This window comes from Notechis scutatus, chromosome 5, assembly GCF_049901735.1.
Source record: "Notechis scutatus isolate UNSWTSFEM ecotype Mainland chromosome 5, rNotScu1.2, whole genome shotgun sequence".
Classification (NCBI taxonomy): Eukaryota; Metazoa; Chordata; class Lepidosauria; order Squamata; family Elapidae; genus Notechis; species Notechis scutatus.
In genome coordinates, this window is record NC_142013.1 from 55,172,484 (window position 1) to 55,196,284 (window position 23,801).

Below are 23,801 nucleotides of genomic sequence, written 5' to 3' on the forward strand. Positions count from 1 at the left end.
AAAGAAGCGGGGGCTTTTCCTGTCGCCTCTCCCCCACCCCCCACCCCGTCCGCCCGCCCGCCCGCCCGCCCGCAGTGCTCCGTTCTGCCTGCCTGCCTGCCTTCGTTAATGGTTGAATCGAACAGCTTCGGCTGAGTAAAAGAGGTGAATAGTTATTATTCTCAGCCGAAGCTGCTCCCAAACAACCAGAAACTAAGGCAGGCAGGCAGAATTTTTTAAATTTTTTTCCTGAAATTTCCCCCTTAAAATGAAGATGCGTGTTATACGCCTGTGCGTGTTATACGCCGATAAATACGGTACATTCTCAATACATCTGCAGGATGCCATACTTAGCAAAGCTATCTCACTGTGGATATCCCTTTATCTCTAATGTAAGTTGCTATTTATATACCTAAATAAGCAGATTGCCAATTTATAAGTAGTCCTCGATTTACAACAGTTCATTTAGTGACTGTTTGAAGTAATGACAATGAAAAAAGTGACTTATGACTTTCACGCTTACAACTGTTTTAGCATCCCCATGGTCACGTGATCAAAATTCAGACGCTTGGCAACTGACTCACATTTATGACAGTTGTAGTGTCCCTGGTCTTGTGATCATCTTTTGCGGTCTTCTGGCAAGCAAAGTCAATGGGAATTCACCCAACAACCATGTTGATAACTTAAGAACTGCAGTCATTCATGTTAATAACTATGGCAAGAAAAGTTATAAAATGGGGTAAAACTCATTTAACAAATGTCTTACTTAGCAACAGAAATTTTGGGCTAAATTGTGGCCATAAGTCAAGGACGACTGGTATTCATTGTCAGTATAAGTATGCCAATTTATTCATTGTCATTACAGGTAACAGGATATTTATTTACTTCCATGTTCCACTCTATTTAATATGGTAAGATATCTTTTTTCCAATAAGCTTTTTCCATATGCCCTCCACCTCATGATCATCATAAGTGATCGATATCTAAGCAGAGTTATCATAAGAAAGCAGGACTTGTTTCTTTGCTTACTTGGTTAATGAACTCATGTTGTTTGCAGTACTGGGTAGCTTTGCTAACATCAGCTCCATAATTTGATCTTCTGTTGCTGGAGGAATCGCTGTGTCATCAGGTGAGACCTCAGTGATAATTTCAGCCACATGGTCCACTGCTACCAAGAAATAAATGATAGTGTTTTACAAAAAACTGATTGAATTTGTTCATCTGTACCCAAGTTAATTCAGAGCTGATTCACATATCTGTTTACTCAGAAAATAAGCATAAGCATGATTATAATCTTAATGCTATTTTGACTATTGTACATAGAGGCATTTAACCAGTTTAAATTCATGTTGTAACTGATACACAGATAAGACCATTATTCAAATAGAGATGTAAGGACTGCTTTTAATGGTGTCTAATCTGGCTGTACATTATAATAGCCCTTTAATTACTGACATTCCATTACTATAACATGCATAGCAAATATGCAACAACAAGGTACAGCACAAAGCTATTTTTAGGATATTTATTTCTGTTTAGTTAAGTTATCCATTCTGTAATTTGATATTGCACAGTAAAAAAGGTGAACAAATTGTCAACCATTCTGTGAGAGAATTAAAATAATAAAAATTAATAATAGCTGGACCAGAACTTTTGTTACCAGTCGTGCTATAGTGAATTCCTGAGAGCTGGAATTCAGTAAGCTGGGAATGTCATATGTTTTGAAAACAATTTAGGTTTTGAGAAATGTAACTTAAGGTTGTCGCTTGACACCACTTAAAATGATTTTCAGAATTCCTGAAAAAGTTTTGAAGTCAGAAAAAAACACCAAATTATGGAACTTGCATATAATACCTGTTTCATATGTTGAAGGGAAAAATAAAGTGACAGGATACATAATGATAGATTGCCAGTGTCATGCCTGTTTTGGTAAAAAAACAACTGCTTTGACCAAGAGTCTAGAAAGCTAAAATCAACTAGAAAAGATAATCCTGAGATAGGTGGAGCAATTATCAGACACACATTAAGCCAGCTGCATTTATGCACAAGTTTTGCTTATCCAGAGAGTCCTTGACCTACAACCATTAGGTTACACATTGTTCCACTGGACAACTGTTACCAAGAGCCCCATGGTCATGTGGAAGCCAGCAGGGAAGAGCACAAACTGCTGGGATGGCTCTCCCTCTTCTACACACCTTCCCCCAGCCCTTTTAGGGGGATGACCCAACCACTCACTCTCCCCAGTGCATCTCTTGACTCTCTCCTGCACCTCCATGCATTGCCTCATTTCCTGCCCCTGCCCTATAGCAGCTCCTTAGCTCTCTGAGGGCTTGTTGGATTCCCCACTGACTTTGGTTGTGAGAAGCTGGCAGGAAGTTGCCTTATGTGATGACTATAAGATTCAGTTAATAACAGCAATTATGTCTGCAGGGATTGTTATTGCTAAGTGATGCAGTCCTGCAAATTTCTGTCCTAAATCAAGGACTACCTGTACTTCTTCTTTCTCACAAGTTCCCTGATGCAATTACATCATAAGGTGGAAGATTTAAGCTCTCCATACCCACTCATTTACTTCCCACTTGCCATTCTAGAATAATTATTTCATTATCATTGTATCAAATATGAAGTATGGGGATTACTTTTAACAATTTCCTCATCTCACCAGTAGAATCTTTATCACCCACAATCACAAGAGGAGTTTCTACTTCTGTTCCTTTGGCTTTCCTGCCCCGTCGAGATTTTTTCTTCATATCCACTTGGGAATTGGCACTTTCACAGAGAGTGGTGGGTTGATCAGTACGGGTAACTTCCACAGCCTTCTCTAGATTAACATCATTTTGATTGCTTTGTGGAACTGTTTTAGCTTGCTCCAAATGACCCGGCCCATGTTCTACAAGGAAAAAGTGGTAAGAGTCTGCACCACAGGGGAAAGGGGCCCAGTAGAACTTTAGAAACAACTAAAAATCTATTATTTTAATACCGCCATCTGAAGTCAACAGTATTATACTTTCACCCTTTGCATAAAGCTGAGACAATATCAATACCACCCAAGGTATACAAGACCATGAATGCTACCACCTCCAACCATAATATACAAAACGTTATAAACTTACTATCATAGAAATCATCAAATCCTCACTATCAAAGCATTTTTTTAAAGGCATGATGGATATTGTATGATCTTCTTTTACATTATATACACCAGCTCTTTGAAACTTAATGAAGTTGTCAAACACTGGCCTCAAAATAATCTGCTGAAATCTCATAGAAAAATGGCTGAGAGAGAAAACAGAACTAAAAAAAAATCACCACAAAGCAATTTATATTTGATAACTCTTGTTATTATAGTTGCAATTTTACTTTGTGGGATAATACACAAATACAAAATATTCCAAACTTACATTGTACATATATACTAGAGATGAAAATGTGTTGATACCTGAAGGATCAGTTCTGGAAGATTGATTATTCTTGGCTAATTTCTTGAGTTTCTCAAAAGAAAAGGCAGCAGGATAAGTGCTTTTATTTCGTTGTTGTTCACATTCCACCACAGCTAAACACATATTAAAGAGATCATGTTTTTATTAGTTTGTTTTCCCACTTAGCAAATGTCTGTATCAATGCTAAGAGAGCATACAGCTTGATGAACAGTTCTTCACTAATGTCCAAAGCTATCTTCATTCTGGTAATTTATCATTTATTACTTTAACAAATGCTTGAAATGTAAATTATTAAATTAATATTAAATTCAAGAAATTTAAAGGCAAGGTGTACATTTTTTTCAATCTAATTTAGCAATATTTTTCAAGGTGTGCATAGAAAGAAAATGGAAAAAGAGAACCAGTTATAATCATTTATTTTGAAGGGTTGTGGAATATTTGAAATTTCTGTTGTAAATCAGTAACTACATCACACATACAGAAAAATTAGACAAGCCAGGACTATAGGTAACTAAGAAATGTCATTCTAACATAGTCACTGTTCATATATAGAGCTAACTATGAACCAATTAGATAAAGTTTGTTCGATAAACAAAGTTTTAAAGAATTCTGACTTAGCATTATGTAAAAACATAGCACAGAAGCCCAGGTCTGGAGTATATCACATGTGCATGGTATGTATTTTCTCTTTCTTAACAGAATATAAACAAGGTTTAAACAGCAGCATTTTCTTCCTCCATTCTCTATGCATTCTCTACACAATTCTTTGAAGCTTTGTGTTTTAAAACAATCAGTTGAATGGTACATAAGGCTGCATCATGTCCACCCTTTTTTTTCTCCTCCATGGAGTAAGGGAAGGTGCTAGGGAAAAGGAATATTGATTCTGGGTTTTTTCACCCTCTTTAGAGCTCAGATAAGTGATGGAGGCTAAAGAAGCTTCCACTCTATAAAATCTGAAACTATGACTCTAATCCATAGCCTATCAGTCCAAAACAACTCCAACATCAACATCAACTTCAACCTGATTGGAAGTCAGAATTCTAATGATTGATTAGGTGCTATCAAGTCATTTTCAATTCCTAGTAACTACTGTATATAGGTAGACTTAACATAGTCCACACAGATAGAATACTAAACAATACCAATTAAATTGATATGAGTCTGGGAAGGAAAAATATGTAAAGTAGTAGCAGAATCTGAGATGGTTAATGAAATCATGTTTGTTTAGCCCAGCTAATGCTCAGTATCTGGAGCATTAATGGATCATGTTTTTAGCTTCATGCTCCTTGGATGTGGTTGCTGACTTACATTGGCTGTGGATAATTCTCAGCAATTAACATCTCTGAGACACTGATTTATTAACTTTTGATCTCAGTCTTCTGATTATTCTTTTTTTCTGTGTCCTAAGTCTCTTTCAAACAGAATAAAACTGGCTGCATATAATAGGTTGGGTGCAAATGTATCTTGAAAGAAAAGAAACACACTTTTGCCTGCACCAAATAAAATTACTATCAAATTATTTTCATTCTCCCAACTATTGAAATCCTTGTGCTTATCACATTCCATTCCACAGGGACTCTTGAACTTCATCAGAGGCTTGGAGATGGGAAGCAGAGTTCTATTTATGTATATTTGGATCCAATTTAGCAGCCTCACCTTCAAATAACATGTGAATTAGAGAAAATAATGTATCAATTTTGATGTGGAGAAGATGCCTGCATGAATATCCTCACCCCAGGAAAATATCCACAATAACTGAGTCAGATAAAACGCTATATGATAGTAAAGGACTTCCCCACAAACAACCAAACATACCATTGACAATGCATTGCTTTAGAACGGGTTTTTCCATTTTTTTGGCGTAGAAAGCTGCATACCATACTCGTAACTCAGTTCCCGGAGGGATGTCCCGAGAAGTAGTGAAGTAAATGTCATTATCATGTTGGAAAGCAGTCAGGTTTTGATGCTCATATAGACTGGCAGGTCTCACCATCATCATCCAGTTACAGTCATCTTCATTAGATGTATCAAAATAGACTGGAGACCCCTCCTTCTGAAAGACCTATACAAAACCCACGTAGAACTTCAATACAAATGTGCTCCGAATGATCATTTTGATAAAGTAACAAACTATACAATGACTCACTTATTTTATTAGGTGTTTTAGGGTGTTACCATAAAAGAGGACCTGACCTGGGGTGCTCACATTGCAGCACTAGTCAAAAGGGCCCAGCAGAGATTATACTACCTGAGGCTTCTCAGAAAACAACAACTGAATGAAAAACTGCTGGTGACCTTCTACCACTGCACCATAGAGAATATCTTAACTTACTGCACCTCTGTATGGTTTGCCAATTGCATAGTGGCAGATAGGAAAGCACTCCAGAGGGTTAATGTCATTGCCCAGAAGATCATTGGTTGCCCTCTCCCCTCTTTGGAAGAGCTTTATAGCTCCTGCTGCCTTAAGAAAGTTCAAAACATTCTCAAAGATCCATCTCATCCTGGGAAACTTTTTTTTTTCAACTATTACCATCTGGCAGACGGTACAGAATAATAAAAACAAGGACAAATAGACTGAAAAACAGCTTTTATCCCAGGGCAGTAGCTCTTTTGAATTCTGCTGTATTGGTGCGGTGTCAGGGGTTTTCGGTTCAACGTGTGGAGGGTGAAGGATGTGTGTTCATATTTATTTTCATGGTCATGATGTGCACTGAAGATGGTGTTTGATTTCGTTGTACAAGGTGCAATGACAATAAAGTAAACTAAACTAGAGCTATTTTCTCCAGAAGAAAGATCAAGGCACCCTCAGCATTTTTCATCTGGCCATTTCAAATATATCACACTATTTTATAGTTGTATGCCGTAACATTTCTTAAAAATTCAAAATGTGCCCAAGGTCCCCCTCAAATTGGGGGACCCCTAGAACCAAACATGACCTGATTTCAATGGGTTTCCTATGTCCAGATAGTACTGTAATGGCATAGAAACAACTCGATTTCGTGCTCCAGTGATTAGGAAAACAACGTTCTGAATTGCCTTGACTCTTCCTATCTTAAAAGCATCTGGGCTTTCTTTCCAATTCTTGGTCTGAACAATCTGAATTGTGTTTGGTAGCTGCCATTCATTTACTAATTTATTTAACATGTTTTTAACATGTCTTTCTTATTCTACCGTATTTGCCGGCGTATAAGACGACCCGGCGTATAAGACGACCCCCCACCACCACCGGAAACGCCTCCAGAAATCCCGGGCTGCAGCGGCAGGGCAGAGTGCCAGGGGCCGTGGGAAGAGCAGGAAGGCTGCAGCCTCGGGCGGAGCGAGGCGAGCGGGATGAAGGAAGCGACGCAGGGGATCCAGGAAGCCAGAGGCGCCTTCGCTGCGTCCCAACAAGCATCCGAAAGCCGGCAGTGGATATACCGGCGTATAAACGACCCCCCACTTGGAGGCATGTTTTTCGGGGCAAAAAAGTCGTCTTATACGCCGGCAAATACGGTATTTTTCATTCTTCATAGATCTTCTAGAATTTTTCCTTTATCTTTCACATATCTGACAATAAATGTTAATTGTCCCCAATACAAATGCAAGGTCTGCTTTGTTATATCTGATTGAAAAATCTATCTAGCTCAGTATTCCCTTAGGAAAATCAAAAGCAAGATATGAGGATGCCTGTTACAATGATCAAAGCATTGAATCATTGCCCGAAGGCTTTTAAATTCAATACTTCCATCTAGATCAGAGGTGTCAAACTAAATCCTGCATCAGAGTTGTGTTGTACCGTGGAGGGCCAGGTGAGTATGGCCAGCTTGACATCACTCGTGTCGGGGGCGCCTGTGTGGCTCAAGCACTGTGCTAGCGAAAATGGGCTCCCAAGCTCCATTTTCGGCTGTGACGGCTTCCTGCAACCTTCTGCCAGCAAAAACGGAACTGTGGGTAGTTCTCCCGAGCTTCGTTTTTGCTGGCAGAGGCACCGCGGGCCCTGTTTCCAGGGTGGCACCACCAGCCAGATCAAAGCACCCTGCAGGCTGGATCTGCCCCCCCCCCGGGCCTTTGAGTTTGACACCTCTGAACTTGATTATGAGAATAAAATTTGTCCAAGGCCATCTTGATTCTCCATATTATCTGAAAGTTATATATAAACAAATGATCATCTAGTAGCATTGGACTGTAATTCTCAATGAACATAGCCATGCTCATCTTAGAAATTCTATATCTACAGTTTTGAAGACATCAGATCAGGGAAAGCTAACCATATTTTCAAAGTCCTTATAAATTGATAACCCTGAATTTGGAATCACTGTACCTTCAGTGGAAATGTTAATTCCTTTTCTAGTTTGGCAACTCTCTTGGATTCAAAGGGACCAAACTGGGTACGCTTCACAAGTTGAGTTATTGCAAAAACACCTTCAGTCCCATCTTCAAGTTGTCTGATCTCCAAGTTGGAAGGAAGGGATGATCTAAACATTGAATATTGTGATACTAAAACATATCTGGCAATAGTTATGAAAGAAAGAATTCAACCCTTATAGAATGAACCCAGCATCTTAACACGGATAAGGATAGATGCTCTACAAAAATGTCACATAGCAAAACAATAACTAATATAAAAGAAAAGCCATACTCTTTGACCTTACTGTTTTGTAATGAACAGGAGTCCCATGTATCTTCTGCTATTTGATCATTTGTCATTTGAAATGAACTGGGACTGAAAGTGAGAAAAAATATTTTCTATCCCATAGCCAAAGTTGCTCTATAAAAAGCATGTTATTGGAAACAATTATGGGAAAGGCTTGAAAAATTTGTGGGAACTATTTATTTTCACAGCTTTTTCTGCATTACTCTTTCTCTATAGCTCAATCAGTTGTGACTCGAGTTGCACATTTATAACACAAAAACAAAAATTGAAAAACTCCCGACACATTACAAATTATATCTGGTAGTAAGAATTCAAATACACACAGACTATATGGTTTATTAAACCAAATCTCCACTGTAAGTTAAGTTTATTGAAAATTTAGCATTACTATGTCTGACAAGAGAAAACTAATCTTAGTAATGTTTACTTTAGCTTGTCTTTATCTAAACAGATAAAAACATGATTTCACTTCTTGGAACATATTGGCCTTTCAAAATAGGATTTACAAATGTGGATAGCTAGTCCTTGTTTAATGACAACAATTGGAGACCGTCAATTCGGTCATTAAGTGAAAGTCACTAAGTGAAAACTACAGCTATGCTTAGAATCTTACTTCACCTTTCCTTTGCTTTACAGACCTGAAAATACAATAATTGGTTGCAAAGTTAGTTTTTCATCAATGTCATAAATGCAAACAATCACTGTCCAAGGTAGCTCCTATACAAGGACTACCTGTATTCTTTATATAAACATGGCTTCTTTTGCTCCCATTTTATGCTACTAATATAGTGTAATTTTCATTAATCCCTCATTCTGCTTTTTCTGTAAATCCTAGAAAGTTGCCATCTCTCTGAGGCTCCCCTATCCTGATAACCGTCTGGATGAAAGGGTACAACTTCAAGAATAATACATGCTGTGTTCTGTAGCCCACAACACATTTTGAGGCCATCAGATTGGGATACTTCTCTAACCCTATAAAAAGGTAATTGGTCATGGATTTCCACTTAGTTGAAATTGAGTAGTTCGCTACACTACTTGGCTTCTTGATATTAAAAAACTCCAGAGGCTAACCTGAAGACACAGATAATGACCATGACGACTATCTACTATATTCTACTACTTTCCTTTAGGAACTCTAGGCTGAAAAGAAAGTGGCTGGCCCAAAGCCATTTGGTGAATTTTGATGACTGAGGGTAGGCTTATACATGTGTTTCTCCAGTCCATTTCCAACTCTTTAATCACTACACATACTAGCTCATTTCAGTTGACATTTAGAATTAGTTAAAATCAACATAAGACCTAGAACATTCTCCATTTAAAATGCAACACCTAAAGCAAAATTCAAATTCACAAAGAGGCTTCTCTTCTGAAATGTTGCCAAATAGGTTTGGTTTACTCCAAAAATGCAATTTTGTAGAAGTTACCTTGCTCTACTTAACACAAAGGAGTCTTTGACTGTCACCACAGGACCCAAGTCTGGACATTCTGAATCATGATACTGATTGCAATCTTCACACCCTGGAAGAGACAAGAAAGGTACCCTTTGCTCATATATTATCAAGTAGCTATACTGAATATTCGAGTCTTTATTTCAAACAATTGTGGCATTTAATAGCCCATGATAGCCCATTTAATAGGCAAAATGTAACAACCAGCAGATAGCCAGAATCTGCAAAGACGAAGTCAGGATAGCAAAGGCTCAGAATGAACGAAGACTTGCAACAAAAGTCAAAGATAATAAAAAAAGTTTCTTCCAACATATAAATAACAAGAAAAAAAAATCAAGGAAACAGTCGGTCCACTAAAGAGAGAAGATGGCAAGGAAGTAACAGGCAACAGAGAGAAAGCAGAACTGCTTAACTCATTCTTTGCATCCGTCTACATGCAAAAAGAAACTATAGCTCAACCCACCAAAAACATAACTGTAAAAGACAGACCAGAAATAAAAGTTAAAATAAGCAAAAAAAATAGTAAGAGAACACCTGTCTGATCTTGATGAAAACAAATCACCGGGGCCTGATGGATTACATCCCAGAGTTTTAAAGGAGCTGGCAGAGGCCATCTCAGAACCACTGCACCATATCTTTCAAAACCAGGATGATTTGGGGACTGGAGGCTAAAACATACAACAAATGGTTGCAGGAACTGGGCTTGGCTAGTCTATTAAAGAGAAGGGGAGACATGATAGCGGTCTTCCAATATTTGAGGGCTGCCACAGGGAGGAAGGGGTCAAGCTATTTTCTAAAACGCCTGTAGGCCAGACAAGGAATAATGGATGGAAACTGAACAAAGAGAGATTTAACCTGGAAACAAGGAGAAACTTTCTGACAGTGAGAACAATCAACTAATGGAACAGCTTGCCCTTGGAAACTGTGGGAGCGCCATCACTTGAGACTTTCAAGAAGAAATTGGACTGCCATTTGTCAGAAGTGGTGTAGGGTCTCCCGCTTGGGCGGGGTGTTGGACTAGATGACCTACAAGGTCCCTTCCAACTCTGATTATCTGTTATCTTGGTGGTGGTATGGGCCGGGCGGAAGGAGAGGTGGCTGCAGAGCCGCTGAAAGTGAGGCAGATGCCAAAGGTGACCAGGGGCAGCCCCATGCCTGACTCACACAGCTGGCAAGAGAGCTGCAGTGCCCACCAGGGCCCGAAGGGCACCGGGCTCAGTGTAGGTGTAAGTCCAGTGCCTGCAGCACTGAATAAGCATGCAGGCTGGCACTCAGCAGCCCAAAGGTGATGGGCGAGGCAGCCCAAGTGGCATGAATCCACTTGTGGACACTTGTGAAGGGGCCCTGGCAGGCCAGTGGTGGACCGGAGGTTTTCAATCTGGGACAACTCATCCCATACCAGGCAGGAGCAGCCCAGCTGGGCAGCCGAGAGCAGCTCTGCCAGGAGGGCAAAGAGCCCTCCAAGGCCAGCAGCAGCATGGGCAGCTGCATGGCAGTCAACATGAGGCTCACAGCAGCTGAGAAGTGTCCCAGAAGCAGCTGGGCCAGTAGGCAGGTGGAGGCTGGGGCATGCCAAGAGCTTGGCCCATGGCAGCCATGGGTAAGCAGTGGGATGGAGAGGGTGGGGCGAGTGGCAGCTGCGCTCCCACTCCCTTTGGCCCCACGCTCACTGCCTCCTGCACTTAAAAAAAATAAGACCTCCCTGAAAATAAGTCCGAGTGCTTATTTTCAAGCTCAAAAGAAAATAAGACCAGGTCTTATTTTGGGGGAAACACGGTAATATAGAAGAACAGAATGACAAATTGAGTTTTAACGACACAAAAAGTCATAGCAATGATTTATTCTTCCTTCTTGAGCACTTACATATAAAATCGCCACCTTCTTCAGCCATTTCCGGTATCTGCCAAAACCAAAAGGACAGAAATATCAATCAGATCACTAGAATTTCTAGAATGTCTTCCATAAAATTAAGCCATCTTAAAACTCACTAATTTTCCTGCCTTAAAAACTATGCACAACATGAGTAAAATTAAGTATCTGCAATGATACACTATCTCTGATCTGATTTTCTATTATCTACAGGCTTATATTAAGGACTGTCTGAATTACTAAGAATTCCAAAAGAAATACTGTTTCCAAAAAGAAACATGTATATCACTATGTATACCAACGTACCAATGCTTATGCTATGTTATCCATAATACAAAACTAAGTTCCATATGTATGACTTACCAGCCGTATTACCCATGTGAGTTAAAAATCACATCTTGAATTGAATTGCATACTTTATTTGGGCAAGTGTGATTAGACACACAAGCAATATATTGCAATATAGTCAATATTATGAAATTCCTTATGGGTATAGGAATTACTCAACAGTGGTATATAAATTTAATAAATCAGTAAATGAATGAATGAATGAATGAATGAATGAATAAGGAGCAATGTAAATTTCAGACTTCTAATCTCTTCCAATGCCTTTTCTTGATTCCCAAGATTTCTAAGCACTTGTGATGCAATCTACCAATCCTTGAACTGGCAGAAAAGTATGCTGACATTTGTTCTCTTAATTACTGAGTAATAAAGGCCTAAAGAGTAAGGGATGAGGAATGCCAGTAGATTATTTTTAGATTCAGATTTAGCACTCTTTAAGTGTTCAGTCCATGTTCAGAAACAGCATTTCATGTGTACAGAGAAGAGGTTATGACCATCACAAGCACTTCCTCCCACTTCAACTCATGCTCCTCTTCAGTAACTGAAATCAGTCGGTTGGGCTAGCAGGCATGGAGGACTGCATAGAACAAGATGTTACTGATAAAATAGTGTCCAGTAACTAGAAGGGAGAATGTGTATCCACAGCAACCTAAAGTAGAGAAAAACAGCTCAACTAATACTTGGCCTGATCACATTGTTGATGAACTGTGCTGGATTGTATCTGTGGTAAAAGCTGTGTTTGAAGAAGAGGGAAAGTATTACTTTAAAATTGAAACACTTTTTAAAAGGGTTGCTTTAGTCATGGACTAGAATTGTTACTGTATGTCTAACTGCCTTCCTCTCAAATAGACTGTGGCAGTGTTTCTCAACCTTAGCAACTTGAAGAGTGGACTTCAACTCCCAGAATTCCCCTGCCAGCAACTTCAATTCTGGGAGTTGAAATCCAAACCTCTTCAAGTTGCCAAGGTTGAGAAACACTGCTGTAAGGGTACTACAAAAAAGGTTCACATGAAAAAGGGTTAAATTTGACAACCTTACTGAGGTTTAGAGAAGCATCTTTTCACTTTGGAAAAAGTAGGAACATTTGATAATTCTCTTGAGAAATATATTCTTGTGTAGGGAAAAGTCAACAGGGAACCTGGCTGAAAAACACATTCTCTCCGCCCCATAAACTTTCAAGAACATTTCCAAAACCACATTTCATAATATTTAAAACTATGTTTTTTTTAAAAAAATGAAAGAAATATATTTCACAACATTGTGTAAAACAAAGCCTTGGGTGTAACATCTATCTCTGCTGCAACAAAAGGATACTCCATGAACCACACCTATCCCTAAAGTGACCCTCTCAAAAAAAAACAAAAAAAAACCCTCCCAGATTTATTTAACAGACAAGTGGTGCAATCACCAGATAGGTAGAAATTTGCATCCGGTCAAAAAACCATTATTTTACAGTGCAGGTCAATTCAAAGTATGCAGTCCAGTCCTTTCAGAAACATAAAATGTACACTTATTTTAAAAAAAAAACCTCATATGAAGAAAAATGATTTAATGCAGAAAATAAAAATAGAGTATTTGTAGCTCTGGGTTGAAATGAGGGGTGCTCTCTCAATTTGCTTCTTTTCTTGCAGATGTTTCATTACCCAAACTAGGTAACATCATCAGTGCTATTAGCACTAAGAAAACAACCAGGCTCAGAGAGCACCAAGACTCCACAGAAAATAAGAGAAGGAATAAATCACAAAACTCTAGTGCAAAATGTAGTAGTAAAATGTTTCTTGTTTTATTAGATTTATATACCACGTTTGCACAAGAGCTCAAGGCAATATATACAGTACACCAGGGGTCCCCAACCACCGGTCCGTGGAACAAGTCCTACCGGGCCGCTGGCTTGCTGGGCGCCGCCATCTTGTTTTGATGAAAAAGTGCTTCCGGTGAGCTTTTCCGGGTAGAAAGCTCACCGGAAGCACTTTTTCATCAAAACAAGATGGCGGCACCCAGCACTTCCAGTGAGCTTTTCTGGGTAGAAAGCCATTTCTACCTGGAAAAGCTCACCGAGCAGCTAGGCGCCGCCATCTTGTTTTGATGAAAAGTGCTTCCGGTGAGCTCACCGAAGCACTTTTTCATCAAAACAAGATGGCGGCGCCCAGCTGATGTCGGTACCGGGCCGCGCCATAAAAAAGGTTGGGGATACCGGGCCGCGGCGTAAAAAAGGTTGGGGATCACTGCAGTACACCACACAACTGAGGTGTTTGATTGATAAGGAGTGACCTGCTCAATATTGCCCAGTGAGCTTCTGTAGCTGTGAGTGGACTGCAACATGGGTCTCTACCACCTCCTAGTCCAGCACCTTAAACATATCACATTTTTCAGCTGCAAAAAGGAAGTTCCACATTTCATTTACTTTTAGAAATAAATGCGAACTTCTTTAAATACTCTACTACATTTACTGATCTTGATAAAATAAAAAAGCATTCATTTTAATAATCTAGAAGGAACAACTGGTTAATAGAACTGTTCACCAGTCATATTCCAGGGGAGCTAAATTGTTATATGAATTGCAAAGTATATTTTTTGCAATCCAAAGAACATTGGAAAAATACTGTTCTTAACAGGAACTGACAGTAGACGTGTTTCCCATTGCATGTATGCCCAATTGATATATTAAATACTATTCAACTATTTCACACTAGTTTACTAAAACCCAGGCTGAAAACATAGATCATTGCATAAGACTTAATTCTCCAGAGAAGGCTTTAATGATGGGAAAAGCAGAAGCAAATAGAAGAGGACGAAAGCAACAAGATGGATGGACTCACTTACAGTGGCAATGGGTACATCATTTCAAGACTTGAAAACATTAACATAGGGATAGACTCTCATGGAAAAAATCTATCTGAATAGTCACTAACTCGATGGCATGAAAATTTATAAAATAAAATTGGCAAATTATCTGATAGTGCTGATCTTTGAAGTTAGTTCATTTTGCTCCAATGTCTAATCTTTAAACCAACATAAAAACATTTTGCTCTTTGTCAAAATAATACTGCTACTGTTAACAGACAATTCCGTATACATACTATGTAAGAGTTGTTGGATGTAAAATTCTTTGTTTTTGCTATAGTGTTTAGATTTTGCCCATTTATTCCATGAATTTGATTGCTTGTTATGGAATTATCATTGGAAGATGAGTTACATAATATAGTCACACAATGGGACAGTAGTCAATCTCTTTCCAGAATCTTCTTTGTATGTGCTACAAAAATACACTACTTCCTACCATTCCTACCCACAGATTTAGTTTGGATGGGTGAGATATCAAGAATCTGTTCAGCTGGAGGGAAATTGTATCCACCAGTAACAATTCTGCAAAACAGAAACCATTTTTAATCCCTAACAAAAGAATGAGATTCTATGAGATTCAAGCATCTAGGATCTAATTCTAAAACAGAGAATATTACCTTCCTTTTAGTGTATAGTTTACATGATTTTTTTCTTTTAAACTGTAAACCTCTACAACATGGCTGTCAAACTCCCAGCCCGTGGACCAAATGCATCATGTGCTGGCCACACCCACGCCCGGTTAGCAAAGGGAGAAAAAATCCTGATACATCACATGGCGCCACTGTGACGTGAGTTTGACACCCCTACTCTACAGGATTCTATTATTTCAGCAGGGTTGATTCCCAGGCACGTTTTATAGTATTACAAATATAACTCTGAGCATTTTTTTCTGAAAAAATATATGTATGGTTGTACTGTGTAATTTTTAGAATTTTCATAGTGCAATCCTTTACACACATCAATTGAAAAAAAAATCAGTGAATTCAGTGACGCTTGCTTATAAATATTAGGGTAACAGCTATATTCTCTTGCTGTTTTATATAGCTATATCTTCACTAGCTTTTGGTAATCATGATGTGCTTTCACCGGAGAAAGGACATGGGGGTTGAGAGCTATGAGAACTTATTTAGTTCTTACAGTTTTAAAAGTTAGTTTTATAGTCAGATGAACACTCTCTGAGTGGCATAAACCATGATACATGAATACTCAGGAATAAATCTCAAACTCCAATGGTAGAGTTAACTTTATCGGAGGCTTCAACCAGTAGAATTGCAAAAAGAATGTTGAACTGCTGTTTCAAAACAAAACTCCTTAATTCTCATTCTGCTATAAGCTTTGGAAGACAGGTAAGCAAGGGATCAAAAATGCTCTGCTTATTTCATAGCAGACATTGTGACAATGAAGGGGACAAAACTACTATTCAATCTTATAAAGTCACACACCAACAAAATGACAAAAACAATGTAGGATATCCCTTACGTCTCTATGAATAAAATGGTTCTCCATTATCTTTTAAAATACTATTTTCAGAGACCAATGGCCAAATCCCAATTTGCTATAAAAAGTAATGATAGTTGTTTAATAACAGTATATATGAATAGGGACACCAACTGAAGAAATAACATCAGCTGGTAAAAATAGTTAATATCTCCACTAAACTGTTCAGTGGTAGATTATTCTTCAGGATAAATGAGTTGAAAATCTAATAATTATAAGAACACAATCAGAAGAGTCATATCATTATGTCATAAGTGAGTGTTGAGGAAAAAGATGGCCATCTGAACAAACTGTTTAACATCAATTCTGAACAATGCAGGATTTAAAATATAAACATATACTATAAAACTATTTGCCCAATCAACAGATTTTTTAATTCATTTATATTAAAAAATAAGATGAAGTGTGGATGGGAGATGACAGATTAACATATGAATTCATACTTGAATTGATTCCTGCCCAAATCCACTTCATGTCTTACAGTACTCTCTCCCAGTATTTAAGATTGCCTTAATTTTAAGCCTGAACAATGCCTTTAAAATGTAAAGAGGCCTTGGTTGCTGGTATGAATGTGACACAACTGACCCCTACTGGCTGCAGAGAGAGTTACTAAAATTGTGTTTCCCATTCATATCGAATAAAAATGTACTACACTTTTGACAGTATTGCTTCAGTGATAAAAATGTTATTCCATTTATAACCATTACCAAGAGTACAGTAGGTGGAATATATCAGTGCAACTGATTGGAAGAAAGAAAATTAAAACTATACTCACTTACCTGGAAGTAAATCAGTTAACAAATTTAGTTCTAAGTTCTGATTTAGTTCATTTACAGAATAGTAATTATTAGTACTTTAGAAATGAGATAGAAATAAAGTGCTGAAATAAAATGAACTACAGGAAAAATTCTAGGGAATGTAGAATATTATTTTATACATTTTAAGATGAAAACATATCACTGCAAATCCAGAGAGTTAAACTGAAAAATAGCAGTCTGCAATAAAAAACATATGTTTTGCTAAAACATCATATAACTGTAATTAAAAGTGTCTCTGCCCAAATGTCGTTGTTCTGGTTCTTTCAAAGTACATGTAATGCAGCATATTTATTTAAGTTTTTTCAGAAAACAGTGAAATACGGCCCTAAATGCAAGCAAGTAATATAAAATGTCCAAGCAGTACAGTCCCTTGGAAACACTTCTGCTGATCTTTCATTATTTTGATTTTGAAACACAATTAGTGATATTTAATGGCAATTGTGGAATTCTATACAGTACACATGTAGATGTTCCACTGAATACCATAAGCTGTCTTAACATGCCATTCAGTCACCATTTCTCCATATCCCTGATAAATCTGTAATCACTAACTCCATTATAGAGGAAGAAATGTTTACTACTGTGGAAGAAGAGGAGATGCAAAAGATGATGTCTGCATATGTTTAATATTATCCACACCTTAAGAACTATCCAATCACTAGTGATTAGTACAGTATTCCATTTCTTACTCTGTGGTCATAAGAGGGGGAAAAACGGTAAAAATATGTGCTTTGCTTAAGGTTTCAAGTATTCTTTCCATGGTTTTGCTTATCCATGCAATTGGTGCTTGGAGTTACTTTGCATACTGCGCTTAAAAGAATGAGATACGTTCGCTGGGTCAAATTCCTTCATATGAAGTTCGAGAATAATAAACTTTTGCATAAAAAGGACAAAGAGGTGGTCCCTTCCCGTCTTGGTGGCTAAGGAAAAGCCCTTCGTGGATTTTGGAACATGCCGCCGCAGAACTGAACAGGTGAGTTTTGCAGCAGTAAAAGCGCTGCATTCCAGATGTGGTGCGGTTCTGTTCTGGCCACTACGAGAGGACGGACGTCGTGTCCGACCCAGCCAGACTAGAGAGCGCCTGGCTTTTTTCTTTTGCTTTGCCGACGATTCGAGTCTTAAATCCGGGCGAAAGGAGGAGGAAAGGAAGGATCCGAGGCGGCTCCGTCCTCCTCCTCCTGCACACGCCAAACCCCATGCCCTTACTAGGCTGGCAAGGGATACCCACCGCCGCTCGCCGGACGGTTCGTTTTGTGCCTCAGGTTATCCCACCCGGTTCTGGCGCGGGATTGGCGGGGGGGAAGGGCGGAGGAGCCTCGACAGCCCGGGGCAGCAGCAGGCAAACCCGTCACCTCCGCGCAGGGAGGCAGCGGCTTGCTTGGGTCGGGCCGGGCCGGGGATCCGGGAGCGGCTCCGCCGGGTTTTGCCTCGGACCCGCCTCACCCTTCCACAGTGCGCGCGGCCGCGGGCGGCTCCTGCCTGTAACAAAGAACAGGCGGCGTGGAGGACGCGAGCGGGACGGAGGGGAGGGAGGAGGAGGCGGCAGCCAGGGCGGAGAAGGGACCCCGCCGCGTCGCCCTGGGAAACTCCCCGGGTGGAAAGGGGCTCACCGGCACTGGGTCCCGCGTACAGGGCAAGGAGCAGGTCCCGGCAGTAAAAGAGAGACGCGGATCGAGGCAAGGGCTTGGCATTACCTGCTTTTGGAATGTTGACACCCGGATCGAGTCCGGACTCCAGGTTCCTATCCGAGCCGGAAGCCACGCGCCACCGGAAACTAAAGCGTAACGTCGCAAAGCATCGTGGGAATTGTAGTTCAGGGAGAACTAGATAGAGGATAAAACTGACAACTGTCAGTCAGCCAAGGTGATTGGCAGCACCGAAAGGAAAGGGGTGAATTAGTAGCTGCTGTTGGGACATTAAGCACTGGAATTACAAGCAATTCCATATCGAAGTCCGGGAGAAATTCTGGCATTAACAGAATGCGAACGTACAGATTTGGTAATAGAAGTGGATTAGGTAAAAGCAGTACAACGAATAAAAGCTGATAGCATCCAACTTTTGATCAAGCAGACTAATGTGATGAAGCTAGTTTGTGTTAATGCAGTTCCTTCAAGTTACTAGCGAAAGTCAACTGTCACTGGAGACGATTTTAAAATACGAGAATATAGTGGCATTGAGAATGGAGTTGAAAGCTATAGCTTTCCGTTCATTTTTGTAATTAGGATATAAATTGAATGAATAAAGACATTCCAATTAAACTGTTATTTCACGAATGTGTTGTGTGTCTCAATATGACCAGTCTGACTTCCAGACTGAAGGCTCCTTTTCATCACTGTTAACCATAGTACAAAGGCATCCCGCTATTTTTAGAGGACAGATCCTCAGTGAGACAACTTTTTATCCCCAGTCCATTATGGAGGCAACCTTAATTTGTCTACAGTTGTTCCCATTTAAATCAGACTTTTCTATTTTCCCCTGACACAAGCCTTGATGTATGAACAACTACTACAGTGCATATAATTCGTATTGATGGCCAGGAGCTCATATTTGGTAGTACCAACTGGTCAACTGAAGCTACTGGGGAGAGGAACCTGCTCTCTGGTCACTGAGGTCCAACTTCCGTGTCCATTTCAACTTGGCAGAAAAAAACAACATCCGGATTCTGCCCCATAATATTTGACCTGCACTTCTACCTTAGGACCTTCTATCAAAAAATAAATGTTTAAGAAAGGACTTTTCGTTAAATTTAAGCTGGAGAGAGAGAGAGCTCTATTGGTTTTGTCTGAAATAAGTTGTTCTTTCAACAAAGAATTTTATGTGTCTGTGTTTTGCATTGTCTTTATTACTTTGGAAAGCAGAACATCATTTTAAATATTATATGGGCTCTTTCTAGGTGCTGCTGACTGGCCATTCATTATCAGCACCATTACTTTCCTGCAGGGCTTACCAATCTGGTATATTTGGGATCTGGGTTGAAAATGTCAAAGAGTTTTGCCAGTTCTCCTGCTAGCCCAAGAAGGCCCAAAATTATCCAAAGATAGCCCAACTGAGAGGGTGATAGGGTAGAAGACTGGCTAGAATGAAATGAGAGGTAGCTCTCAAAATGTGTCCTGTCAGCTTTCTCCTAGCTTATTTGCTCCATCAATATGTCAAAAACTAGTGGAATATTCATATCCATATTTTAAAAAAACGGGTTAATGATATGGAGCATGGGTGTAAAGCTTGATTGTATCAGGCTGGATCATGACGTATTGTGATTTTTTTTTTAGTGGAACCAAGGTGGGTGTGGCCTGCGCGTGACATATCTGATCAGCCACTAGTTTGACAGGCCTGAGATGGAGCATTCCCATGACTTATGATTTTAAAGTTACATGCTTTAAGAAGAACAATCCTCACACACACACTTGCTGATGACACTAATCGGATGGAGAAATAAAGCCAGGAGAATCTATCAGTTATTGCCCTTAAATTGTCCCTCAGCAAAACTGTATAGATAGGACCGTCCACAAGCTGCATTGCTGAGGCAGATTAGCGCATGCCCATCAGAGCAAATCAAATTATGCTGACAAATTTTTCTGCCAACTCAGGTCCTGGAGGAATGAATGCAGTCATGAGGAAGAACCCTGGACTATCTTTGAATAGGCTGACCTGGCTCACTGAGTAGGCTTTGATGTAGGAACATCCCAAGAGGATAATGTTAACTATATGGTTGCTGCTGCATAGTTGGTACAGCCTAATAATTATCTCTTTACAAAAATCTTCAAACTGTTCTGTTGCTGTAACAGAGGAAAATTGTTGGGAGAGATTTCATTGTGATCTTTTCCAGCTTGGGTCTGCTAATGCACTGGATAAGAACTCCTGACATTCCCAACCAAACCCTGCTAATTGGGGCCTCTGCCTATTCCTTAAGCCAAACCACTTATTCTGTTTTCACTGATACATTGGTAGCTGTTTGCATAAAATAGGTATATGGCTAGCCTGGGGAGTGAGTGGAGTTCATTTTCTTTTGAAGGGAGCGTGGGAATCTATTCTTCCATAGAAGACAGAAAAGAATGTTTCATTTTCAGCATTTCTATATTAGTAAAGAGAAAGCAATTTAGATTGTTTTCCAATTGTTTTCCTAGATTGTGCATGTGCAAGTAAATAACAGTTTCCATTTTCTATCTCTATCTCTGTCTCTACCTCTATCTCTATAAATTCCCTTTTCACCTTTATAGGTGGTCTGTGTCTTCCTCTATGAATTCTCCATGAAAGGCCTGTGGTTCCTGGGATCTTCCATCTTAGGAGCCACAGCCCCAAAATGCGGCTATCACTTTGGTCTTTACTTTCTACATCCTCTTCAGTTCCTCCTTCAGGCCCTGGTACTTCTCCAGCTTCTCACATTGTTTCTTCCTGATGTTGCTGTCACTTGGCACTGCTGTATCTATCACGACTGCTGACTTTTGATCCTTGTCTACTATCATATCTGGTTGATTGACTAGTACCTGCTTTTCTGTGTGGGTCTGGAAGTCCCACAGTATCTTAGCTTTCTTGGTCTCCATGATCTTCTGTGGGATCTCCCATCTGGACTTAGGAGGGGCTAGCCCATATTCTGTGTGCTGATGTTTCTGTATGTAATGCCAGCTACTTGGTTGGACCATTCAATGTATGCTGTTCCTGCCTGCATCTTACACCCTGCCACTATGTATTGGACTGTCTCTGATACCCCTCTGGATAGTCCGCAGCTTGGATCTTGTCTAGTATGGTAGACTCATACTTCTATGAATCTGGTGCTTAGTGGCTATACTTGTGTTGCTATGACCAGTGCCTCAGTGCTCTCTTAGTCCAGCCTTTTAGTCCAGCCCTTCCCACTGGCAGGATTTCCAATATCTGCCATCTCAGCTATCTGTCGATGGTATATTCCATGCAGGGTCTTGTCTTGTCACAGCACTTTCTCTGCTTGATTTTCCTCCCATGTCTGTTTTTGCCTCAAACATTCTCTCGGCAGCTTGTTTTGGGTGCCATCTTAATGATGTATTCCTGGGTGGTCTGAGTTTCATCCAGGACAATGGCTTTGACACTCACTACACCCCAACCACCCTCTTTCGAAGTAGTGTATAGTCTCTGGGTGTTGGCCTTGAGGTGAAAACCTCCATACATAATGAGGGGCTTCAGCGGCTTCTATGTTCTTTGGCCAGCTCATTTATTCTTCTAAGCATTCACAGATCATTGAGTCGTAAGCTTTCTTGTAGTCAATCCAGGCTGTGCTCAAATTGGTCTGTCTAGACCAGGGGTGTCAAACTCGATTTTATTGAGGGCTGCATCAGGGTTGTGTTTGACCTTGGAGGGCCGGGGGTTGGCATGGCCGGGCATGGGTGTGGCCATGGTGGATGTGGCCATGATGGGCATGACATGACACTTGTATTGGGGGTACCTGTTGTGGCCAAGTGCTAAGGCAGGACTTCCCTGAGACCTTCCCTCATTCTCATTATAATCTTCCTTCCTTCCTTTCTTCCTTTCCTTCCTTCCTTTTCTTTTTCCTTCCCTCTTCATTCTCCTTCTTCTTTCCCCTCTTTCCTTATCTTTCCTGTCCCTTCTTTCATGCTCAAATGCAAAAAGGGAAACATTTCTCCTTTTGTTTTATTTTTAGTTTGTTTTGATAGCCCTCTGCCAGTGAAAATGGAGCCCAGGGTGGCCACGCATAGCTCCCCTGAGCTCTTTTCACTGGCAGAGGCAATGCAGGCTGGTCCTTTGCTATTTCCAGGCCGGGCCCCACAAGTCAGATTTGGCCCCTGGGCCTTGAGTTTGACACCCCTGGTCTAGACCTTTAGTCTTGGGCAACTTCTCTATTTATGAGCAACTGGCATTTTAGTCTCTGGTGGTGTTCCCAATGCCCGTCCAAACTGTGCTCATGTACTGGCCCATGAAGTACAGTAACTAGGTGGCTGTGAAGCCTGGTGGAACTTTATATATTTATGGGTGGAAGGATCTTTCCTCCAACAGTTCGGATATGGTCCTTGCAACTTAATACCTCCAACTCTGCAACTTGACTTTCTCTCTATCGTCTTATACAAATAGTCCTCAGGTTAAGACACGGGATTGCCATTTCTAAATAATATACACTCAGATAGGGAGTGTCATGAAGATATTTTGTGAGAGTGAGGGATATTGTAGGGAGGTTCTGGGGGGGACCCGCATAGGGCAGGGATGAGGTGGGGGAGGCTGGGGGAGTGCTTGAGAGACTTCGTGGAGGCTGCATATGCAGGGAGCCCAAGGGAAGGATGGTGCAGTGTGAGTGCAAGAAGTCGAGAGGGATTTATCAAAGCTACATGTGATCTTCCCTGCTGGCTTCCCCATTGCCTTTGTTTGTGGGAATCTGGCTGGGAAGATTGTAAATAGTATCAGTGAAACCAATTGCCAATCACCCAGATCATTGCAAGGGTCCTGCAATTGCCAGAACTTGAGGACTAGTTAAAAGTACCAGTCCTTCATTAGTGTCCCAACTTTGAATGGTCACTGAGTGAGTGGTTGGTAGATAAGGACTACCTGTATGTATGTATGTATGTATGTATGTATGTATGTATGTATTTATTTATTTATTTTATTTAACAAAGGAAGTAAATGCAGATAAATGGAGACAGTAAAATAGGGACGGTAGGCATGCTGGTGCGCTTATGCATGCCCCCTTTAAGGACCTCTTAGGAATGGGGTGAGGTCCATGGTAGACAGTTTGAAGTTGAAGCTATGAGGGGTTGAGGCTGTAACAACGGAGTCTGGTAGGGCGTTCCAGGCATTGACCATTCTGTTGCTGAAGTCGTATTTTCTGCAATCAAGTTTGAAGCAGTTTACCTTGAGTTTGTATTGGTTGTTGCCCATGTATTATTGTGATTGAAGCTGAAGAAGTTATTGACAGGCAAGATGTTATAGCAGACTATTTTGTGAACTATGC

The 23,801-nt window shown here is 40.2% G+C and overlaps 1 protein-coding gene across 6 annotated transcripts in view; it reads right to left on the minus strand.

The window, feature by feature from the left end:
- PRDM15 (PR/SET domain 15) overlaps positions 1-18,636 on the minus strand; it is a 51,611-nt gene extending 32,975 nt beyond the window's left edge. For 2 of the 6 annotated variants that reach the window (XM_026673998.2, XM_026673997.2), the window contains exons 1-8: positions 18,568-18,636; positions 11,364-11,400; positions 9,477-9,570; positions 7,720-7,873; positions 5,235-5,481; positions 3,419-3,532; positions 2,642-2,869; positions 1,009-1,147 (exon numbers count right to left, since the gene is read on the minus strand). In XM_026673998.2, the coding sequence (XP_026529783.2) occupies positions 1,009-1,147; positions 2,642-2,869; positions 3,419-3,532; positions 5,235-5,481; positions 7,720-7,873; positions 9,477-9,570; positions 11,364-11,391 (1,004 nt within the window). In that variant the 5' untranslated portion in view covers positions 11,392-11,400; positions 18,568-18,636. Of the gene's footprint in view, positions 1-1,008; positions 1,148-2,641; positions 2,870-3,418; positions 3,533-5,234; positions 5,482-7,719; positions 7,874-9,476; positions 9,571-11,363; positions 11,401-18,483 lie in introns of all 6 variants that reach the window. The other 4 variants (XM_087967541.1, XM_087967540.1, XM_087967539.1 and 1 more) reach the window with 2 other exon arrangements.
- Positions 18,637-23,801: the final 5,165 nt, after the last annotated feature.